This window comes from Microtus oregoni, unplaced genomic scaffold (assembly GCF_018167655.1).
Source record: "Microtus oregoni isolate MIOR12 unplaced genomic scaffold, Mior012 000016F_ref0000370, whole genome shotgun sequence".
Classification (NCBI taxonomy): Eukaryota; Metazoa; Chordata; class Mammalia; order Rodentia; family Cricetidae; genus Microtus; species Microtus oregoni.
This window is the reverse complement of record NW_024543075.1, coordinates 25831105-25852446: the sequence shown is the minus strand read 5'-3', so window position 1 is coordinate 25852446 and position 21342 is coordinate 25831105. Positions and strand designations below refer to the sequence as shown.

At 46.3% G+C, this 21342-nt stretch overlaps 1 protein-coding gene across 1 annotated transcript in view; it reads right to left on the bottom strand.

Moving 5' to 3' along the window:
• The window catches only part of Gpr139 (G protein-coupled receptor 139), a 39950-nt gene extending 18939 nt beyond the window's left edge, over positions 1 to 21011 (bottom strand). Inside the window, exon 1 of the mRNA XM_041666894.1 lies at positions 20779 to 21011. Coding sequence (XP_041522828.1) covers positions 20779 to 20881 — 103 coding nt within the window. The 5' untranslated portion in view covers positions 20882 to 21011. The remainder of the gene's footprint in view (positions 1 to 20778) is intronic.
• Between the last annotated feature and the right edge of the window lie 331 nt (positions 21012 to 21342).

Here is a 21342-nt window from a genome sequence, read left to right as displayed (position 1 = left end):
CAGTCAGCCCTGGAGCTTCCTCATCCTTGTGATGCGAAAAGAAAGGCAGGCTATTGAGAAACTGAGAAATAACCTCTTCCCACGCAGTGTGCGCTTCCTTGCCCCCTTCTCGGCTTTGCAGAGGAGGGATCCGAGGGATCTGGATGTCCGGGAACATTAGAAATTGTCCCAGCATTCACAGCCCAGGTGCACGTCCTCCAAGGCTGCCCTCCAGAATGTTCTGTTCCACACTGGGACCTGTGTTCAGATGCAGGGTCGAAGTGGTGTCTGTGCTGGGAGATGTGGACAGGCAGGGAACAGGCCATACCCAGAGGACAATGCCTAATTACCTGGGGACCTTGGAAAGCAATTTTCTATGGTTGAAGAAATTGGATTTTTATTTTGCTGTGTGTATGTGTGCGCACATGCATGCTTCCAGCCCAAGTACACAGCCGAATGACATGTAGGTCAAAAAGGCATAATTATATGGAAATGGCTTTAGTTTGGGAGCTTCCGAAAACCCTCCTCCGGACCCTGGGAGTGATGGAGAGGAGGGAGTTTTGGGTCTTCCCAAACTGAGATGAACCGGCGGGAGACGGTTTCCTTGGGATGTTGGAGCAATTTGTTCCTTTCTGGTTTCAGGACACAGCATGTATGCCATAAAGGGAAGACGCTGTGCCCTTCCTGCTCAGCAATGATGGTGTGCACGATGGCTTCAGTCCTAAACTATGCTTGCAGTATGACTGCTATGGTTTAGATAAGGCTGGTTGTCCTGAGGGTTTGGCCTCCCCAGAGTGGTACTAAAAGCTTATGGAACCTGTAAGAGGTGGGGCTTGGTGGTTGGTAGTTAAGTCATGATGGCTCTTTCTGTCTTTTATGTTTACTTTTTTCTGTATGTGCGCATGTGTGAGGCAGAATGCCATGGCAGAGATGTGGCGATGCGAGGTTTGTGTGGGATAGGAGAGTCGGTTCTCTCCCACCACCATGTGGGGATTCTGGGGGTGGGGTTTGAACTCAGGTCTTCAGACTTGGAGGCAAGTGCCTTATCTGCTGAGACATCTCACTAGCTGATGCCTCTTCTTCTGGGGAAACTGATTCCTGTCTCGCAGGAGTTAGCTCCTATGACAAGCCCAGTCCCTCTGGCCTCCTTTCTTCTCCCAGCACGTGGCTTCACTCTTCTGAGGGCACCTCCTTCTGTGTCAGTGTTTGCGTTATGTCCTGACACAGCCAGGATGCCCTTGCCAGATGTTGGCGTGGTGCTATTCGAATGTTGCAGCTACCAGAGTCATGCACTGCCTAAAACCTCTTTTCTTTGTACATTACTCGGCCTCAGACATTTTGTTCTAGCAACACAAACCAGTTTAAGAGGGTGACCTTGGAAAAGTTAATGAAATTTCTGTCTTCTGAGGAAAACTGATTCTGTTTGTAGAGTTGGACATGGATGGTGGGCATGGCTGGGACTTTGCCTCTGCTCAAGCATTCTTCTGAATTTACTCACTTCTTTTGTCTACTCTACGGGGAAGCGAAGCTCTCCAAACAAGGCACCCTGTCTCCAGCCTTTGGCCTTTCTGTGCACGCCTCTTTTCCTGTAGTCCTTCTCACAACCCTCTCATCTGAATGACTCTTGTCTGTCCTTCATGAATCATCTGGTCACCCACCAGCAGTGCCAGTCTGATGTTTCCCAGACTTGCTATAACCTTGCCGATGACAAAGCAAACTGTCTTCTTTAACTCTGAGCAAAAATGCCACATTCAAGACAGGACAATAAGTGTCTATGGGGAAAACAATCTCTGTCCTCCCAGAAATAAGAGAAACAGTAAACAGTCACCGCAGGAGCAGTAAAAAGGAGGACAGTGTCAATAAATGATTCTATACCCTTTCCTGTCACAAAAGAAGTGGTCACAATCATCCCTATGGCTCCCATCTGGCAGTCTCTTATTACAAGCTAGAAATGGTGGTAATGGTGGTACCCAATGATTGCCGCTCTGCCCCTCACATTGAAGGTGGGGTTCACTAGACCAGTCCTGTAATGGAGAGGATATGGACTTAGATTTAGTGACTGCCCCAAAGTCACTGCTTACTAAATATCAGGGTCTGGATTTGAACCCACGTCTTTCTCAGCTACAATATGTCACTTACCATGATTCTTTAAGAAGGGACCATTGCTTCCATCAATAGTCACATAGTCTGCAAGTCAGAAATTTTGCTCTCTGTTCTGCTGGGTTGCTTCTTATCACAGGTACCATCCATCAGCTTCCTACAATTTCAGGGGACCCCACTCTTTCCTTGCTTACGGATTCCCCAGGATGAATGAGACACTCTGGTCAAACCATGAAAGGTTGGTGAAGTCACAAGTACAAAGTCACGGAAGTGTGAACACGTGCTGTGTTTGCAAAACTGTAAGACGACAGGCTTGGCTGCTGTGTGGACCACAGGGGAATGAGGGATGAGAATTCAAGAGCTCAGTGTGATAATCTCTATGAAATTGCTTTGCAAACTTCCAAGGTTGTTTTGGGGGACTGCCGGAGATAACGCCCGTGAAGCAGCCTTACACACTGAAAGAGCGTTAGGCAAATGCTAATTATCAGGAGATATTTTGGAGGTAGCCTGATTGGTATGGGGAACGAGATAGCAGAAAATTAAAATAGCCGCTAATTTCTCTTGAATACACATTCTCAAAAGCATTCATACATGAAAAACTCTAATTCCAATGCTCTCATCTCTCCCCATTCTCAGATAAATAGATTATAATAGATTTTAGGAGCTTATAAAAATTCAGCCTGTTTCCTGGTTATTATTGATTTCACAACCAGGTTTAGCAACCTGGAGTAATATTTTGTTGCCTGCCCGTAAGAGCACATTGAGTTAATTCTTTACCGAAATACTCATATATGGATGGCTGCGTCTCCTTTCTTGGCTGTCATGGCACTGGGGCTGTCATGAGGATAGCCCTGTGTCCTTCTGTCTTGTTTATGGTGGAGTGCTCAGGCTGTGCCATGATACCTAATGCACAGCAGAACGCGGGCAGAACTTGGAGTAGCATGTGAGTCCAGATACCCACATTCTGCAGAAGTTGCTGTAGGGACACCTTTACTCGGTTTTGGGTCTGCTGTCCTCAATGCCATTCTGTCTCTTTGGTCAGAAACTTAATCTATTTCCCCATTCTAATAATGTACTGTAGGTCAAACCAATTTCCTGAATACATAGTAATGTCTCTAATAAAGAATCCAAACTTGCATGCCAACTGGAGTCATATGTAGGATCAAAAATAAGAGGTGGAAGCTACTATAATTATGATAATTATTATTAATTGTAGAAAAGATAGTTATGCTTTTCAAAACCCAGAAGGATCAACTGAAAAGTTACAAGAGGAATAGGAAAAGAAGAGGAACAAGGGCTGAGTACCTCAGCTGTGACCGAGCAGGAAACAGAAGAGGAGGATTCCCTGCACACGCCCTAAACCACTTACCGGAGAACACCTACATTCTGAGTGGGGCAGGGACAGGGCTTTCTTCCTGTCTTGGTTTTATTTTGTCTCCTGGGTCCTCAAGTAGCTTGGCTGGTAGCCAAAGTCTCACAGTGTCACTCACATCTCCACTGTTATCTCCTGGCTCCTACCAAGGTGAAAAGTGTGCTTGTAATCCTATCAAGCCAATGGGGACATTAAAAACCACTCTCCCTGTCACCCAGCTCAGAGAAAACATTTCTTCCTGGCTGGTGGAGATTCTTCTGCATGGCCACAGATGGAGTCTCAACTTCCAATACCCATGTCTGAAGAGAGGGGCTACGGCGTTAATGCAATGCCCTTTTGGGTGATGTTGGAACCAAGATCTGTGCTTCTGGAAGCAACACTAACATGTACCTCCTGGCCTCCTGCTGCAAATAAGAACAAAGACTAAGATGCCGGGTGAGTGGCTTGGAAGCATGGCTTTGCCACAATACCACTGTGACCAGCAACCATCCGCATCTAATTTTGTGCTTCTCCTTTATTAATAATTTCTGCATCAGGGCTGGAGAGATGGCTCAGGAGTTAAAAGCACTTGTTGCTTTTGCAGAGGACCCAGGTTCTGTTTCCAGCACCCACATGATGACTCACAATCCTCTGTAACTCCAGTCCCAGGAGACCTGACACCTTCTTCTGGCCTCTGTAGATAATGCATACGCATGGTGTACTTATATACATGTATGTAAAACACTCATACACAGAAAAATAAAAATAAATAAATCTAATGAAAATCGTGTCTATTTCATGGATTGAGAAGGATTGCACTAGTCAGTTCATGTAAGGCACGTACAGTGGTGCCCGGTGTAGAGTAGGCACTCAGTTAACATTAGTTATTGTGATGATTAATCTTAACCGTCATGTGACAGGATGCAGAACCACCTAGAAACTGAGGCACACTTCTGCACAGTGTGATTCCAGAAAGCATAAATGAAGAGAAGACCCTCTCTGAATGTGGGTGGCACTATTCAATGGGTTGTAGACCTGGCTAAGGCCAAAGGGGGAAAGGAGAAAGCCGGAGAGCCCCAGCACTTCCCTTCTCTCTGCTCCCTGGCCACTGTGACGTGAGCAGCCCAACAGAAGAACCCTCTGAAATGACGAGCCAGGGCCAACTCTTGGCTCACACGTTTCTGTGAGCTCTTTTGTGGTACTGATGCAGAGTCTGGCTGAGCTAATGTGGAGAGCAATGGAAGAAGGAGGTGTCACTCTTTGGGGCTGTGAGATGGTCCTGAACTTTTTCTTTAGAGTGTATCACTCTACTGTATGGTAAGAAGCAATGCCATCCACAAAGGGTGTTGTAAAAGATTAAAAGGGACTAAATATTGACTCTTGCACACACCATAATAATACTTTGTCAGTTTACTTCTTTTGCCTACCGGACAGGACATGACTTACAAGTAAGAACCAAGATCATTCTTTGTCGCTTAGTCATGAATCTCATAAGAGAGCTACTTGGCCTATGTGTGATGACACATGAATTTGTGGTCAGTATGCACAGATCATAGTGGGTCTCTCCCTAGCACTGCCACTAACCCACAACTGTACTGGCAAGGCTCATCTTTGGTCCATGGACTATACCTTCCTCAACACCAGCTCTCACTGTCTCTGCAGCACCAGTAACTAGTAGAAAATTCTCAAGGGAATGGACGATAGAAAACCCCCACAAGATTCACTGGGCGGGCCCTGTCAGGGAAGGTACAGCCCTGGTTGCGAAGTCCTGGCATACAGTGCAGTTTTCAACTCTGCCTCCTAGAAGTAGCTTGGGGTAGCCACTTAACTCTGCCAAGCTTCCGTTACATAATGGATGAGTTTTTTGTAAGTTTTAATTCACTGCCTATCGGTCAGCACTATATTAACATTAGGGATTGTTATTGATGACTCTGTAAACATTAGGAATAGCATCTTGCATGGACTGGGTGGCCAATCAGCATTCACTACATGAACTGGATTTAGAATTCTGAGTCCTGGCTGACACTGAACCCTTTCATGGGTGACAAGGGAAACCTAGGAAAGGTCTAGATGAAGAATTTTTTTAAGGAGAATTGTTTGATCACAATATTCTAGTTTATGGGGAAAAAAGAAGAAAATCAATTTCCATTTTTGTAACTTAGTATGGGGTGGAGAGGGAATTCACCTATGTGTCCTTGGTTAAAAAATGATTTCAAGTAATTAAGCCATCTGCTTAGAGAGAGAGCAAAGGGGGCATTGGGAGAGTCCTCAGTCAAGAAGGAAGATATAGTTCCTTAGAGTGTCTGCAAAGACCAGGATGGGAGAGCAAACCAAGTCAGAGGTCAGTAGACACAGCATTTGTCTTGTCCCGTGCCCTGAATGCCAACATCTGCAGCAGGGCATGGGCAAGCACAAAGCATGAGCAGTGATGGGCAGACCTAGTATACCTCAGCTCTGCTGCCTGCTAGCTGGATGACCTTGGGAAGGTCACTTTCTTTTACAGCCTGCTTCCTTATCTGCGAAGTAGACGTGATGGAAGTGCCAGGCTCCCAGGTATAGCTATGAATATTAAGTGAGGCCGCGTGAAGCAAAATGCCTAGCAGATATAAAGTGCCCAGGAAATGGTGGTGCTGATGAGGAGGATAATTCTGATGGTGATGATGATGATAAGAAAGATATTTACAATGGCAATGACTCAAGTTTCTTAGAGGCTGGTATGAATATTACACTTAGAACATTTGGAAGGCAATCACCTATCTGTCTTTCCATCCATTCATCCATCTATTTAACTATCTATCTATACATCCATCTACCTGTCCACTCATACGCCCATCTATCCCACCCTCCTTCCCTCCCTCCCTTCCTCCCTCACTCCCTCCCTCCCTCCTTCTCTCCCTCCACTTACCCAGCCGATACCTTCTAACCCATCACTACGTGCCAAGGACTAACAGAGAGCATTTAAGTTTAAGAGATGCTTACTGTCAAGGCATCTGTTTTTGCATTCTCAGGGAAAGACAAACCCTTCTCTTTTGAGTTCCCCAGGAACTCGGACACCTTACTCCCCCAGCACTCTCACCCTATTGTAGAATATGACACCTATTGTTATGATTTTTGACTTGCCTTCTGGTCTTGCTATTACGTGAGGTTTTAAACACACATCATGTTCATTTTTGTCTCTCCTTCTTTTATTATCTTCCTTGACTCAAAGTTGTATCTCAGATAACTGAACCTGGCTCTTCACGAAGTAGCCTGAACAGCCCAGTTGGGAAGATAATAGGAAATCCCAACCTGGCTTAGGAAAGGGAGGCTTCTATTTGGTAGGTGTCTGTTGTTTATATTGTCTCCTGGACTGGCCTCAGCCAGGTGAGCATTCTCCCTCATTTTACAGATGATGACGTGGAAATTTATAGGTGACAGTTACACACAGGCAGGAAGTCCAGATGAAACCCAAACTCAGACATTCTAATTTCCATTTTTACAAGAAGTCCATTTACGATAGCTGAAGGAGTGTGAAAAGGTGTAAATGGATGAGTGTGTGTGTTCACGGGTTTGCATGTGATGTACATAGTCCATGTAGACAAACTGGAGGCAGGAATGAAAACAGACAACTTAAATTCCTTTAGAGGCAAAATGAGGGGAAAACAAAACATTAGATTTTTTAAAAAAACAAAAAAAATCTGTGTGCTGGGAAGTGAGGAGAAGAGGTGTGGATGACCTGCATAACATAAGCCTGGTCTCAAGGATGCTATTGGTTTTGGCCCTAAGTTTATTTCTTTTCTTTTCTTTTTCTTTCTTTTTTTGTGATGGTTTGGGAAGACTCACCAGGGGAAATACAGATATTTTTGGAGGCTATGTCCTGCTATGTGGTCCTGCTGACCTGGCCTTGAGCTCATGCTCCTCTCTATAGCCTCCTAAATACCGTCAAGCTTGCGTTTAGAACCATGGAGTGTTCGGCTTGGTCTCCAGCCTAACCTTAGGGGAAGCTGCTGCTGTGGAAAGAAGCTTAAGCAGACATTTCCCATGATCCGGAATGTATCTTCTGGTTGTTGATGGACAAGGGTGGGGGGTGGTGCTGGTTCAGACCACTTCAGGAAAGGAAGAGAGGGTGGCTGAGGAGAGTAGTAACCAGTGTCCATCTGACTAACATTTTTGCAGTATCTCTAGTTCTGGGAACAACAAAAAGCCTTGTCTCAAGGGACAATCAGGTCTATGCCGAGAAGACCCAAGAAGCCACCGGCCCCGCCCTTTCCTGAGCTACATCTGCTCATACAAGATGTTCTTGGAATTTCTACCTGAGTTGTGTGGTAGAAATTTCTCGCCAGATTTTGTATCATTGGAGCTGAATGCCGTCATGGTGACAACGCCTGGCTGGCCAGAATGCCATCCCATTCATTTGTCAAATGACAGCGCTGAAGGTGACCTTCTCCATTCTGCTCACCTCTGTCGGGCGACAGTTCAGTTCAGGCTCTTGTTTTCTCTCTGCTTATGATTCTGGCCACCCACGGCTTGATCCATAGTCACAGTCAAGATGTCAGCTTCCCCATGTGCTATGGGAACCTAGCCACAGCTCCCAAGAGACAGGCAGAAGTGACCTTGGGGTCTGAGGACATCGTGGACTTGCCCATCCCTCCTGGCTGTCTCTGTTTGCCCTGGAGTCTGCAACTGATGATGAACGGAGGAGCAGAGCTAGGATGCAAGCCGCTGGCTATGCTGTGTCCTCTGACCCTCACTCCTGCTGTGTGCCAGTGGCTGTACTGTGAATGCTGTGCACAGGTCTCTCTTCCCTCCCTGTGCTCTTGAGGTCCCCTTTACTGTGACGATCTGCACCCTCTTCTCTGTTTTTCTCCTACTATGGTCCAACACTTGCTTTCTTCAAAGAGCTTGGAATGGCAAGCTAGACCAAGTCACCTGCTCTAAAGACTGTGTCTTCTAGCAACACTCACAGTAGCATCCAGCTGTGCAAAGCACCTTCATAACTCAGCATGTACGCTCATCTCAACCACTTTTTCTTGCTTGGTGTGATCCAACCACACTGGGTTTGGGTGCTGCCTCATTAATGTCTCTAGGCTTCCAACCTGCCTCTTCCTTCTGCTTTCCATGCCATCTCCCGGTGTCCCTGCAGTCAGCTCCTTCTCAAACTTCACTCAAGTATCACCTGTCTGGGCAGCTCTTCTCTGGCACTATATTATGTATCTCCCTGCCACCTTTCCCTGTGACATTATTGCCCAAATGCACATCGGTACCTTAAGTGGTTTTGTTTATACATTTACTTACTGGCTTGCCATTTGCCTCTCAAGTAGCATGGAGAAGTACAGGGACCTCCCGGGTATTCTTTGCTATTCCTAACATACAGAACATGCCCAGTGTATGAAACATGTAATGAACATGGAGGAAAGACATGATATGGGAACATATACTATAAGGGACAGAGCTATGGACCTCGGGTTCATTTAGGGATTGCTCAGCCTTGTCCTGCTCACAGCCCTGCTCCTTCTGGAACTTCTAAATGCTATACCAATCTATACGTTTTAAGGAAGCCACTGTATTTCTTCACAGAAGCAGGGAGTGTGTGGTAAAAGCACTCGGAGGAACTGAACTGTGTAGGTGAGGCCTTGAGTGCCAAGGTGGGGAGGGAGCTGCAGCAAGGGTAGAGTTCTTTGCCTTTGGCAGTGGCGTGTGTGTGTGTGTGTGTGTGTGTGTGTGTGTGTATGTGTGTGTGTGTGTGTATTGTGTGTGTGTGTATGCATGCGCACATCTCTGTGAGTGCCAGTGTGTCTCACGTGCCTGGTGTGCGTCTATATGTGTCTCTGTGCGCATTGCATCTGTGTGTTTGTGCATCTGGCTAGAGTCCCTCGGTTGAAATGATGGGGCTGATAGCTTGCTTTGCACTTAGCTGAAATGATAAGAAATGTCTGTAGCGGAAAAGCAATTCCCCCAGCTCTGCTGACTGCCAAGCGCTCTGGCAAACAAGCGGGAGAGGAGTCACTGGTAGATGCATCGGTTCATACACTGGAAAATAGTTTGTCCCAGCTCAGAGCCGCTCACCTGGCCTTTGGAAGAGGCTGGCGTTCTGTGTCACTTTTCTTGTACCCACTTCCCTGTCATTTCAGATACTCTGGCCTTCTTTCTGTCCGGATTTATGTGTACCAATCCCTTCCTGGCCCAGCTTGTTTTCTTTATCTTTTCTCCTTTCCCTCCCTCCCTCCCCTGTCCTCTTTCCCTCCCCCTTTCTCCTGTGTCTTCTCTTTTTCCTTACTTCCCCCTTCTTCCTCCTTTCCCCTTCCCTGTCATTCTATCTTGAAGTGTCCCTTCTGGAGGGGAGGTTTTGTTGACTTTTTAGTCTGGGTCAAGTTCTCCAGTGATGAACTCTCACAATATCATGGCATTTGCACAGCTGCATTTGAGTGGGTTTCTGATATTGTGTGTGTGTGTGTGTGTGTGTGTGTGTGTGTGCACATGCGCGCATCTGCGCTTGCGATTGTTCATGCACACTAACTTGGTGGATTTGGTGGTATGTTAATGTCAAAAAGAAAGGAATAGCTCTTTTGGGGTTTGTCATGCAGCTGACACAGCGCCCAGCACCTGGCAATGCTGGGGACCTGGGTGGATAAGGGGCAGATAGAAATGTGACCCAGAGAAGCAAATCAAGTTTGACAATGCTTTCTGAGTTGTCATCACCCCCCAGTTTTTCCAGGGAAAAATGATAGCAGACATTGGAGGAGAAAAGTCCTTAACTTTTTGTCATGCATTTCAGCTTATTGTAACCTTCAAGCCAGGCTACTCTGCATCCAGAGATGTCCTCTTTCTTTAATCCCATGGAAGATCCACCCTTTATGTGACTTCCTTTGCATTTTCCCAAGGTGGCACAGGTCTTGGGGTGATATGGGTGTTGAAGGTTGGCAACCATTTCTTGCGCTACCATGACCAAAGCACACAGGATTTGAAGTTTTAGGGCCCAAATGTGTCAGGCTGGGGAACTGGCTAGATTTTTTAGTGTACAGTTTTCCATTCAGAGTATTGCAATTGGTGAGTGTCCCCAGAGTTTAAACATGGTTCTATGTGGGGGACTGAATGTCTATGTCCTCATATGTTTATAAGTTGACCTCTTCACCCCAGTGGGAAGTACTAAGGGTCAGGCACTGTAAGAGGTGAGCATGTCAGGAAGTGGATCAGTCTTAGAAAAAGGTCACAGTGAGCTCTTTGCCATTTCTTCCTGTGGAAACATCCCACAAGAAATGGGCAGTCTGCAACATGCACAGAGCCCTCCCCAGAGTCAGAGTATGCTGAGACAATGACCTTGGGTTTTTAGCCTTCAGAACAATGAGAAATAAGTTTCCGGTATCACAAGACTACGGTGTTTTGTTATAGTAACCCAACCTGCTGAAATACAAACTTTATGATTTTTGCTGCATTTAAAGTGTGTTTCACCTATTATATTGTTTAATTTGCATTTTGTTTGAAAATGACTTGTCTTTTTTCTTTAAATTTATGTTTTTTTTAACACACACACACACACACACAGAGAGAGAGAGAGAGAGAGAGAGAGAGAGAGAGAGAGAGAGAGAGAGAGAGTCTGACTCATTTTCTAGTTCAGGCTTGGAACTTTCTGTGTAGATCAGGCTGGCCTTAAACTTATAACAGTCTTCCCACCTTGGCTTCCTAAGTGCTGAGACAACAGGAGTAAGCCACTATGCCTACCTCATAGATCTACATTTTTATATAACAATGCTCCCCAATATAAATATAATATGAATCATATATACAGTTTAATTTTAGTAGCCACAATAAAAAATAAAGAGAAATGAAAGTTTAACACTATAGTTTAACTATACACGTCCAACACATGTAATCCTCATAAGTTATTAAGATATTTAACTCTTTTTCCTGTGCTGTCTTCAAAATTCAGTGTGAGGTTCTCAGTTGCAGTACATCTCTTTGTGTGTGCTGAATTTTTCGTGACCTCTATTTAGAGGTCATAAAACAGAGCTGAATGAATAAATTCATACCCAAGTTGTCCAACCAGACAGTTATTTTCTAATAACTGAACGATCAGATTTTAATTGCAAATTAATTGAAATGAAATGAAAAATTCAGCATCTCACTTGCATTCGTCCAAGTACTCAATAGCCTTACATGACTGACGTCATCGTGTCAAGTACTCAATAGCCTCACATGACTGACGTCACCGTGTCAAGTACTCAATAGCCTCACATGACTGACGTCACCGTGTCAAGTACTCAATAGCCTCACATGACTGACATCACCGTGTCAAGTACTCAATAGCCTTACATGACTGACGTCACCGTGTCAAGTACTCAATAGCCTTACATGACTGACATCACCGTGTGAAGTACTCAAAAGCCTTACATGACTGACGTCACCGTGTCAGACAGCACAGAACCCTGACTTCCAAGCCAGCCTCCTCACAATAAAGAAACGGTAGCCTTAGAAACAGACACAGGAAGCCGGGTAGTGGTGGCACACACTTTTAATTCCAGCACTTGGGAGGCAGAGGCAGTCAGATCTCTGAGTTCGAGGCCAGCCTGGTCTACAAGAACTAGTTCCAAAACAAGCTCCAAAGCTACAGAGAAAGCCTTGTCTAGAAAACAAAAACAAAAATAAAACAAAACAAAAACCAGACACAGGCCCAGGTATATCTCAGTGGTACAGCACTTGCTTGTCTTTAAGACCCTGGGTTTTATTCCTAGCACTGAGAGAAATATGTAATAGCAGAACAAGGGTCAGATGCTACTGCCAGGCAAGGGGCAAGGCCCAAAGCATACACTGAACGTCCTGAAGAAGGTGTGAAAGACACACACTCTGCCAAGCTGAGATGTTCCTTTGTTGACATCAGGAAGATTAAGATAAGAAACTGATGCTGCACATGAATACCATTAGGCACATGGGTACCTAGACACCAGCAGGACAAAATCCCAAGGCTGGGTGGTTGCTGAGCACCAGCTCCAGCCTATTCACCTGCCTTTACCCCCATCACTAGCCTGCATCTGGAGATCAACATCAGTCAACTGAGCAAAGGAAGCCAAGGTCAGGAGGGCTGAGTTCCGCTGAAGACTCTGTCCTTCCTGGCCCTGCAACTTCAGGAGAGGTCTTGATCCCTCATTTTGTAAATTAGGGGTATCTGGGCTCAGTACAGAAGATAAAACAAAACCCAAATCCAAACCATCCAGAAGCCATGGACTGACAGATATTGTGTCTTGTGCTAGCCCTGAATGATCTCACCTCATCCATGCCATAATCCCTGTAGTTTAGTACCTGTTCTATAAACTGAGCATGGAGGCCACTTGACAAAGTCCTGTTAACATGAAGCCATAAGACAAGAATTTAAAGCCAGGTTGGGGTGCTCACATCCCAGTTTCCCATGCAGGCAGATTCAAAGTATTATTCTATTTCCCCAAAATGCTCTATCTGTGTTCCAAGACCTTGTCAACATGCAATTTGTACTATTTTTTGGAGAAGTTTCTTTTAGCTTATGATAATTCCCTGGATCTGGGAGTTGGCACGCCTTCCTTTGGCCACTTATTTCCTTGGGTTTTCTGAATTATTCCCTTTTTCTCCCATCTAGATTCAATGCTTTGATTTCTACTGTGATCCACACTGGTGTTTCTTGGTCCTCTTGTGGCCTCCCCATGCTGAGGTTTACAGCAAGTCTGCCGACAGATCTGTTTGGTTTGGCTCAGGAAGTGTTGGCCACAGGATGTTTTTTAAATTGTTCTGAATTAGTTGCCAACATGGAAACATCAGCTATTCCACATAAATCTGGATCTCTAGGTTTTGGAACAATTTGGCAACACTGAGCTGTTTGCCAGAAAGTCAAGTGCAGAGGGCTTTCTGACACTCAGGCCCTGCCTTCCTTATGATCATCTCCACTAGAGTCCCACTTGTCACCTGTCATCTTGGTGCGTGGGCCGCCATTTTCTCATGATAAAGCTGGTTACCTGCACACATGGCTGCTCTGCCTTTTCCTAGCTGTGTGAACTTGGGTAGGTGACCCGAAGTTCTCACCAGAAAATGGGTGACGATATAAACATGCCCAAGACTCCTCATAGGAATTAAGTGAGCTCACACATTAGAAGCGCCTTAAAGAATGCCTGGCACAAGTAGGTGTTACGTGAGAGCCAGTGATGATGAATAGCAAAGAAAGGTTTGGGTACATTCATCTGTCACTGAGGGAAAATGAGAGAGAGATCAACAGTCATGTGTTTTTAGTAAAACACCAGGGAAGCACGATTCCTAGGAGATGTGAGACATTTCTTCAAACTGGACCACTCTGTTCACAGACATTATCTGACTGCTTCCTTGAGCAGGTATTTGAATTTATGACACCTGCATCCCACTTCTCACCCATCATTATGGTCTCTGATTGGATGGCATCCTCTCCCAGGCTTTGCCTATGCCTTTTAGCTGCACATGGTAGGACCCTTTCTTTTCATGACCCTGGATACTTTTTCCAGGCAACCAAATGTGGTGCTCACTCATGTTTGCTGGCTTCAGCTGAAGCCCACTGTGTGTCCTGCATGGGCACTTTTGCTGTAAGTCTCACAGAGACCCAGGCCAAGCCTTTTAGGAAGGCCCCTTCCCCAGGTTTATGAAGGGATTTATTGCTAACTCATGGGCTTGCTCTTCTAGGACTTGTTAGGGCACAATTTTATCACTATTGTGAATAGAGCCACATAGTTATGGTAAAGATGCATGTATGACGTGTGGCTACAGGACATAGACATAGCTTGAACACATGGACTTTTTGGATAATGAAACAATGTCAGTTGTTCTTGGTGGAGATCCTACCGTGTGTGAGCGACTGTGAGAAGCCATTGTGTGTTATATTTCTAACCAACACAGAAACAGTCTAGGACCCGGAAGGTTAATAACATCACCAAACTCTTACTCCATGTGAGAGCCATCATGCCAAGAATGGAAATAAACATCTTCACAATTTTAATTTATTTTCAAAATAGCCCTTTGGAACCAGCACTGTTAAAATCCCCCTCATGGCTGAGGATCAGAGGGGTAAGAAATTTGCCCAGAGTAACAGATTATTAAGCAGAGGAGCCAGGGTTTGAATTCAGGGTGTGTTATCAGATACTTGCTAAACTGATGGCCTTGCTATCTCACTGTTGGGATGAAAGAACCGAGGCTTAGAGAGGTGAAGTCTTATACTCGAGGTCACAATAGCAAACAACATGCAAATCCAATTTCCAGTTTGTACACAACTGTATTTTACACCCAACCTTGAAGAGCAGAACTGAAGTGATGGTTATAGGAACTGTAGGAGGGGAAGAAGAAAGCAATTGCCCTGGACTCCATCTCAAGGCTGGGATAGGCGGCTTGCAGCAGAGCCATACCCTGAGTATGCGATTCCACAATTTTTATTGCTATCTTCCACCTAAGGGTCATGTCTCCATCTAGAGCTCATGCAGAAACAGCCTTTCTTGTGACTTTGATGACCCCGGAAGAAGTGACCTCTCTAAGGTCATACAGTGAGTTACTGCCAGAGGAGGCTGGAATCCATAATCCCAAATCTAGTGTTCTTTGCCCGGCTCATATATGAAGGATCCTATGGTCCAGTGTGAATATGCCTGATCACAGTACAGACTGGATATAGGGTGCATTAGTCACAGCATGCAGGGCTGTTTAGAATCGGAGTGCTGTGTGCTTTGGCAGGAAGCAGCTCACATGAGTTTAGATCAAAGGGTAGAAAGGAATGCTACGCAGCCATATAAAGGAGCGACAAGTCCCATAATTCTCTGCAAATGGCTGACACCATGAAATGAAAGAGGAAAGTCAAATCACTGTATCGTGTGCTCATTTCAGGCAGGATAGAAACGGGGAGTTGAACTCAGTTTATATTTGCTTAAAGGACTAATATACCTTAAAAGAGGGTCACCAAGAAATGATTTCACAGTGGAGTGGCCACTTGTGGGATGAGGAATTAAAGACTGGCAAACAGGAGAAAGTGACAGACTGGAGGCCTGCCAACCTGTGCCAGTTCTTAATTTGAGGGTTTCAGGCTGCATGGACGTCATTACCTGTTTCAAGGGGACCCACAATCCTTCAGCTCCTGGAAGGTGCCACCTCCAGGAATGAGCATTTCCATTTTTTTTTTTTGGTTTTATAAAGGAACTTGGAATTCTACTAAAGTTATTCTAAAGTTTTTAATTTCAAATTGCTCATTGACGGTAGATAGAAATAACAGGAGTTTTTTAAAAAACATATTAATCACGTATTCTGCAAACATACTGAAGCCACTAGTTAGTTCTTAGGAGGTCCTTTGTGACGCTTTTTAAGTCTTCTCTGAAGGCTATCTAGCATCTATGAATAGAATGATTGGATTTATTCATTTCTTGATACCGTTGTTTCTTTCTTGCCTTAGTCCACTGGCCAGAACTTCCAGGACTATACTGAGTAAGAGCCAGGAGGGCATCTCTACCTGCCTGACTCCAGATCAGGGGGATTATGGGAGCACTCAGCCTCCAGCCCCTCAGGGTGATGGCAGTTCCTGGTTATTTGAAGATCTCATGTTCTATGTTAAATAAATTCTCTTTATCATTTGTTTGATGATATCTTACTATTAACTGTTGTTGGATGTTTTTTCCTCATCTAATAAGATGGATCCCTTGGATTTATTTTTTCAGTTTGTTAACGTAATTGCCAAATGCTCAATGAATTTGGCATTCCCGGATATATCCAAGTTCCCCTCTTAGATGCTGCCTGAATGAATTGGCCATTTCTGGATTTTGTGTCTATGGTCAAGAGGCTTATTAGTTTAAAGTTTTGTTTTCTGATATCCGTCTTACTTTGATGATAGGGTAAAGTTCGGGCCATTGAACAAATTGGGAAATCTTTCCACGTTTCAAATGACAATGTAACTCACAGAGTGTTCACTGCGTTCAAAGGGCTGTGCTTGGTGCTTCGTTCAGGCTTCACGTCAACCCTGCAGCGTAGGGACTGTCACCGTCACTGCTCCGTTTTTAAAGAGAGGGCAACTGAAGCACGGAGAAGCTAATGTCACTTGTCCATAGCTGCACAGGCTATGAGCATCAAAGCCATGGCATAGAATCCCAGAGGGTCAGGCCCCTCATTTCCACTCTTAGTCTGCTTACTCCACCTTCTTTGATCAAAACTGTTTGTGGTTTAAAGAGAACACTTCTGCAGGGTCCAGCACAGTCACCGGGCGACTTGTATATTTACCTTTGATAAATAACCATGGTAACTACGGTGTGTCGGGCTCCCTCCATCTCATCCCAGCCATCAGAGGCAGGTCTCTTCACCCTCGCTACTCAGCTATGAAAACCTTCCTTCCTGTAGGGTGGGAGCCATCACAAACTATCATCTCCTTCCTCACCCTGCTTTCCTTCATGCCTGGGACACTTTTCAGGAAGCAGAACAACTTTGTGGTGTGCCTTCCTTATCAGGGCAACTCACCTTTCACCTCCTTGTGTCTCGGCCCCAGGCATTCAAGTTCATAGCTTCCTCCCTCTTCTGCCATTTCTTTATACGGCCTTGTCTCCCCACTAAGACAATCAGCATTAGCTCTTCCAACTTAGCTCCTGTGTCTTGAGAAGTTAAAAACCCCTCTCTCACTTAAAAAGAAGTGGGGAGAGAAACCTGGGATTTTATGAAGGGCAGGGGCACCGATATTCTTTGCTAAGTCTTTAGCATTGAGGGACCATGGTTAGTTAAAATGGCTTTTCTTGTGGAAGGAAGGAAACACAAAGCAACAGAAAGAGCAGGTGCATTTAGTTCTGGTTTGGCTCTATGGGTGTGGGGCATATGCGGTGCTTCTCTGCATCTCAGTTTACTCAGTCTTAAAATGGGTTCAAGATGCACGTGTAGGTCATAGGAAGGTAGTAGAGATGAAGCGGCAGCATGTGGGTGAAAGGATCTGCTGTGGAGAAGGCACTGAGAAACATGTGCTTCTCTCGGACCACATATGTTCTGAATGTTTTGTGGTGTGAGGTTTTACTACACTGCCTAACCTGGCCTTCAGCTTCTCATCTTAAGAAATCCTCCTGCCCTAGCCTTCTGAATAGCTAAGACCATAGGTATGACTTGAGCTATTTTTATATAGATAGTATCTGAATTAAGAGATGCTTCTTGGGGAGGCAATTATGTATGACTTCTACCCATTTTACTGATGGGGCAAACTGTGGAACTGCTTGCCTACAGATTCCGAAGTAGCTAGCTCTGCCGGTTTCTTCATACTGGAATTCCTTGGACACATGCCAGGCCTGTTGCACTGGACCACACAGGCAATTACTTAAAGTGAGGGGATGGACCATATGGCTTTTTTCAAGCCCTTTTTGCCAACCTAGGGGTGTGTGTGGCCAGAGACACCTGCCACTTTCCTGTAATTGCTGGATCTTTCTTGGCAAGCACCCAGGCATTCCCTACTCGTCTCTCCATTTCCACTCACATCGCTGACAGCTCTTTCGGGGGAGGGGCTGGAAAACTTGGAGTGAGTTCACTGCTGGGAATAGTGATTCAATTAAAATCTCAGTTTTCAACAATACTAGCAAGGCCTGTTGCTATGGCACACCTCACGTGGCTGTGTCTCTCCATCAACAGAGGTGACGGGGGCTTGCTGATTGATGGTGACTATAAGCTGAGGAGGCCATCGTGGTGAACTCTCAAGGCTAAAGTGTCAGGCTGATTGCACCTCCTGGACCCTCTGCTGGCTCCCTAATCATGTTGAGCAGCCCCCTTCTCCTGGCAACCCCATGGGATGACAACTATAACCACGGTCACACAGTGTCAATCATTGCAGCTCGGCCACCGAGCTGCATGCTTAACCACCTCCTCACTTTCACCAAAGCTGCCATTTGATGCTTCTACCCTAGGGATAGCCACTCTCATAATGTCCATTTTTATAGAAATAAACTGAGGCACAGAGCCCCCCACACCACCTAACTCTGGGGGAGGCTGGGTTAATATTCAGTATGCACTCTCCTTTGCTGGGATATGTTTGCTCCCCTATGCAGCTTCAAAACAGTGATCCCCACCCTTCCTAATGCTGAGACCCTTTAACAAAGTTCTGCATATTGTGGTGACCATTCAATGGTAAAATTATTTTTGTTGCTACTTCATAACTGTAATTTTGCTACTATTATGAATCATGATATAATTATCTGTGCTTTCTGATAGTCTTAGGTGACCCCTATGAAAGGGTCATTTGATCCTCCAAAGGTAGAGAACCCACAGGTTGAGAACCATGGCTTTACAAGAATAACAAGGACCCTGCCTTCGAACCAGCCTTCCAGGTTGCTAACAAAAACACTTTTGGCTCGTGGGTTGGGTGAGACTGATCTTCTCTTCAGTCTTCTCTAGGAACTTGATCCTTCTGTTTCCATTGGCTGCCTCTAAAGGCATATGCTTCCACTGTGAGTTCCCCTGAAGACCCTTGGGAGCCCTTTGGCACATTCTTAGTGCTTTTTTTTTCAGTAGGTGGTCAAAATTGTTAGTTAAGTCTGTAAACACATGCACACCATCTAAGTTCAAATCTCAGCCCTTCTCTCTTAAATCCCTAAGTCCTGGGCTAAGCCTACGCCAAGCACAGTGCCCAGCATACAGTGGGTGCCATAGCTATGGCTGGGAAAGACCACAGCTGTTCAGGAGAGTTAGACTATGAAGGTTCAAGACACTTTGATTTGAGGTCACTGACAGTCTGAGCAGTCCCCGTTCTCCTAACCTCACGTCCTGTTTTGAGCTCTTGGAGGTCATCCTCATTGTCTTTGCAGCACTGCCCCTTAGAATTGTAGAAAAAAATGCCCGAGAGAGTGAGTGGCCAGCATGAGCAGCGGGGGAGGTGGAGAGGTCAGGAAGGGGGTTCATTGCACTATGATAGGGCTGCTGTCAAAGAGGGGCTCTGGTTCTTCACTTCAGCAAACATCACACATATCCAACCCCCTCAGAAATTCAACTCCCAATAGGGAGCTCTGGGAACAGACTCTGGGGGGCAGAAGGGGGAGATGCAACCTGAATGGAAATCAATTTCAGCTCCAGGTAATTACAGGAGTGCCCTATCTGGTAGGGTACAACAGAGGTGGAGCCCCTCTCCTCGGGAGGGATAAGTTAGGGGGAGAGTTTGCCTTCACCGGGGACTGCAGGCGCCCAGCTAGGGAAACTTGTGCTCGCCTGTGCTGGTTAACATGTGAGTGGATTCCCTAAATGTTTGAGGAAAGGAAGGCTCTCAGATTTTAGAAGACTAAAGCCCAACCTCTCAGCATCTTAAGATGCTCAAGTCCTCAGAGCAGAGATGACAAGTGGTGGAAGCTGAGATTCTCTCTTGGACAGGGTTTTTTCTCTTTCTGAGTCCTTCTGTCTCTAGCCCTTTCTTCTGCCTGCAGGTGACTCCAGGAATGTACATGACACTGTGTGGATGACAGGATTATCCAAAGACCCAAAACTGAGGCAACCCCCCCCCCTCTGTTTTTCCTGGATCCAGTTGTTCTCCCACATAGTCCAGGCAGACACCCATTCCTTCTCCCTCAAGCAGCTCATCTCTCTTCAGGAATTCACTACAAGTCTCAGCTTCACTTTCCAGAGGACATTAAGGACCAGCCAGCCACTCATCTGCCTCGCTGGGAGCTGCCCTAGAAGGGAGGACTAGGGTTGACCTGGAGGTAAAGCCAGAGGAGACAGACATAAACTCAAGGAGACTGTTGTGCCCTGAGGTGGTAGTCCTGGTAGCCAGTGCGCTTCGCTGAACAGTTGCCCTATCCATTCCATACCAAGGGGCGCCACTCCTTGACTCTTCCTGGACATAAAGGGATACCTTACTCCCTCAGGGCTGATAGCGGATAGCAAGGACGTATCCCATTGTTCCTTGAACTCGAGTGGTCAGTATCAAGGTCTCCGTAGCATTAGGCGGGGAGATACAGAAGGATAGGGTGGCAGAAGTGTTCTCAGTGAGGTGATAGTGTGGGGGAAAGGTAGGGGAGGAGCCCTTAAGCTTTCTGCCCAGAAGCTGCAGTTAAGTCTCACACAGCCCTTCTGGGACCCCTCAGGGACTCGACGAGAGAGAGAGAGAGAGAGAGAGAGAGAGAGAGAGAGAGAGAGAGAGAGAGAGAGAGAATGAATACGGGCGCGCTTTGGAGTGAATGCACACCCACAAGTCAAAATGCCCTGGCGCCACAGAAGCACTGTCCCCACCAAGTCATGCGACATCCTTTCATTCTGATCTAAAAACCACCACAGTTGCCACCAAGGTTTAAACTTTGTTATTTTTCAAAGCGGGCTCCAGGGCACTTCCCGAGAAAATGTCTGGGATCCCGTAGGTTGCCACAACTTGGGACTCCCGGCTTCCTTTCCTCTCCCTCAGGTCCCCTCACCTGGTAATCCAAGGCACAGCAAAAAGCTGTAGTAGACCACCGGCACGAAGCCCAAGCCGCAAGCCGAGCTGTTGGCGGCGAGGTGGGCGTGCGTGTGCTCCATGAGCGCGCCCCTAGCCGTGCTGGACTCGACACAGCTGCCAAGCTGGTGGGGACCAGGTAGCAGCTGGGGCGGGATCCCGGATCGCCTCAAGGCGGGACCCACTTGCACCCCTGGCCGTTGTCCTCAGCCGGCTCCGCACCTGCCTTCCTGGATCCGCAGCTCCGCTCTCTAGCAGGGCGCAGGGGACGCGGGAGGGGCTCTCGGATCCGGAGTGTGCACCTCCCTCCAAGGACCGCTCAGCTCCCGCCTCAAAACCCCGGCCCGGACGCCGCTGTCCGCAGCCAATCAGCAGCTGCCTGCATGGTGTCTCAGTGAGTGTGTGTGTGTGTGTGTGTGTGTGTGTGTGTGTGTGTGTCCACGAGCGCGCGCACGCGCTGGGGGTGGGAGCATCGGGTGGGACGTTCCAGCAGAGCCGGGTCGCAGCAGCGCTTTCTAGCTCCAGTTTCTTGAGGAAAAGACCA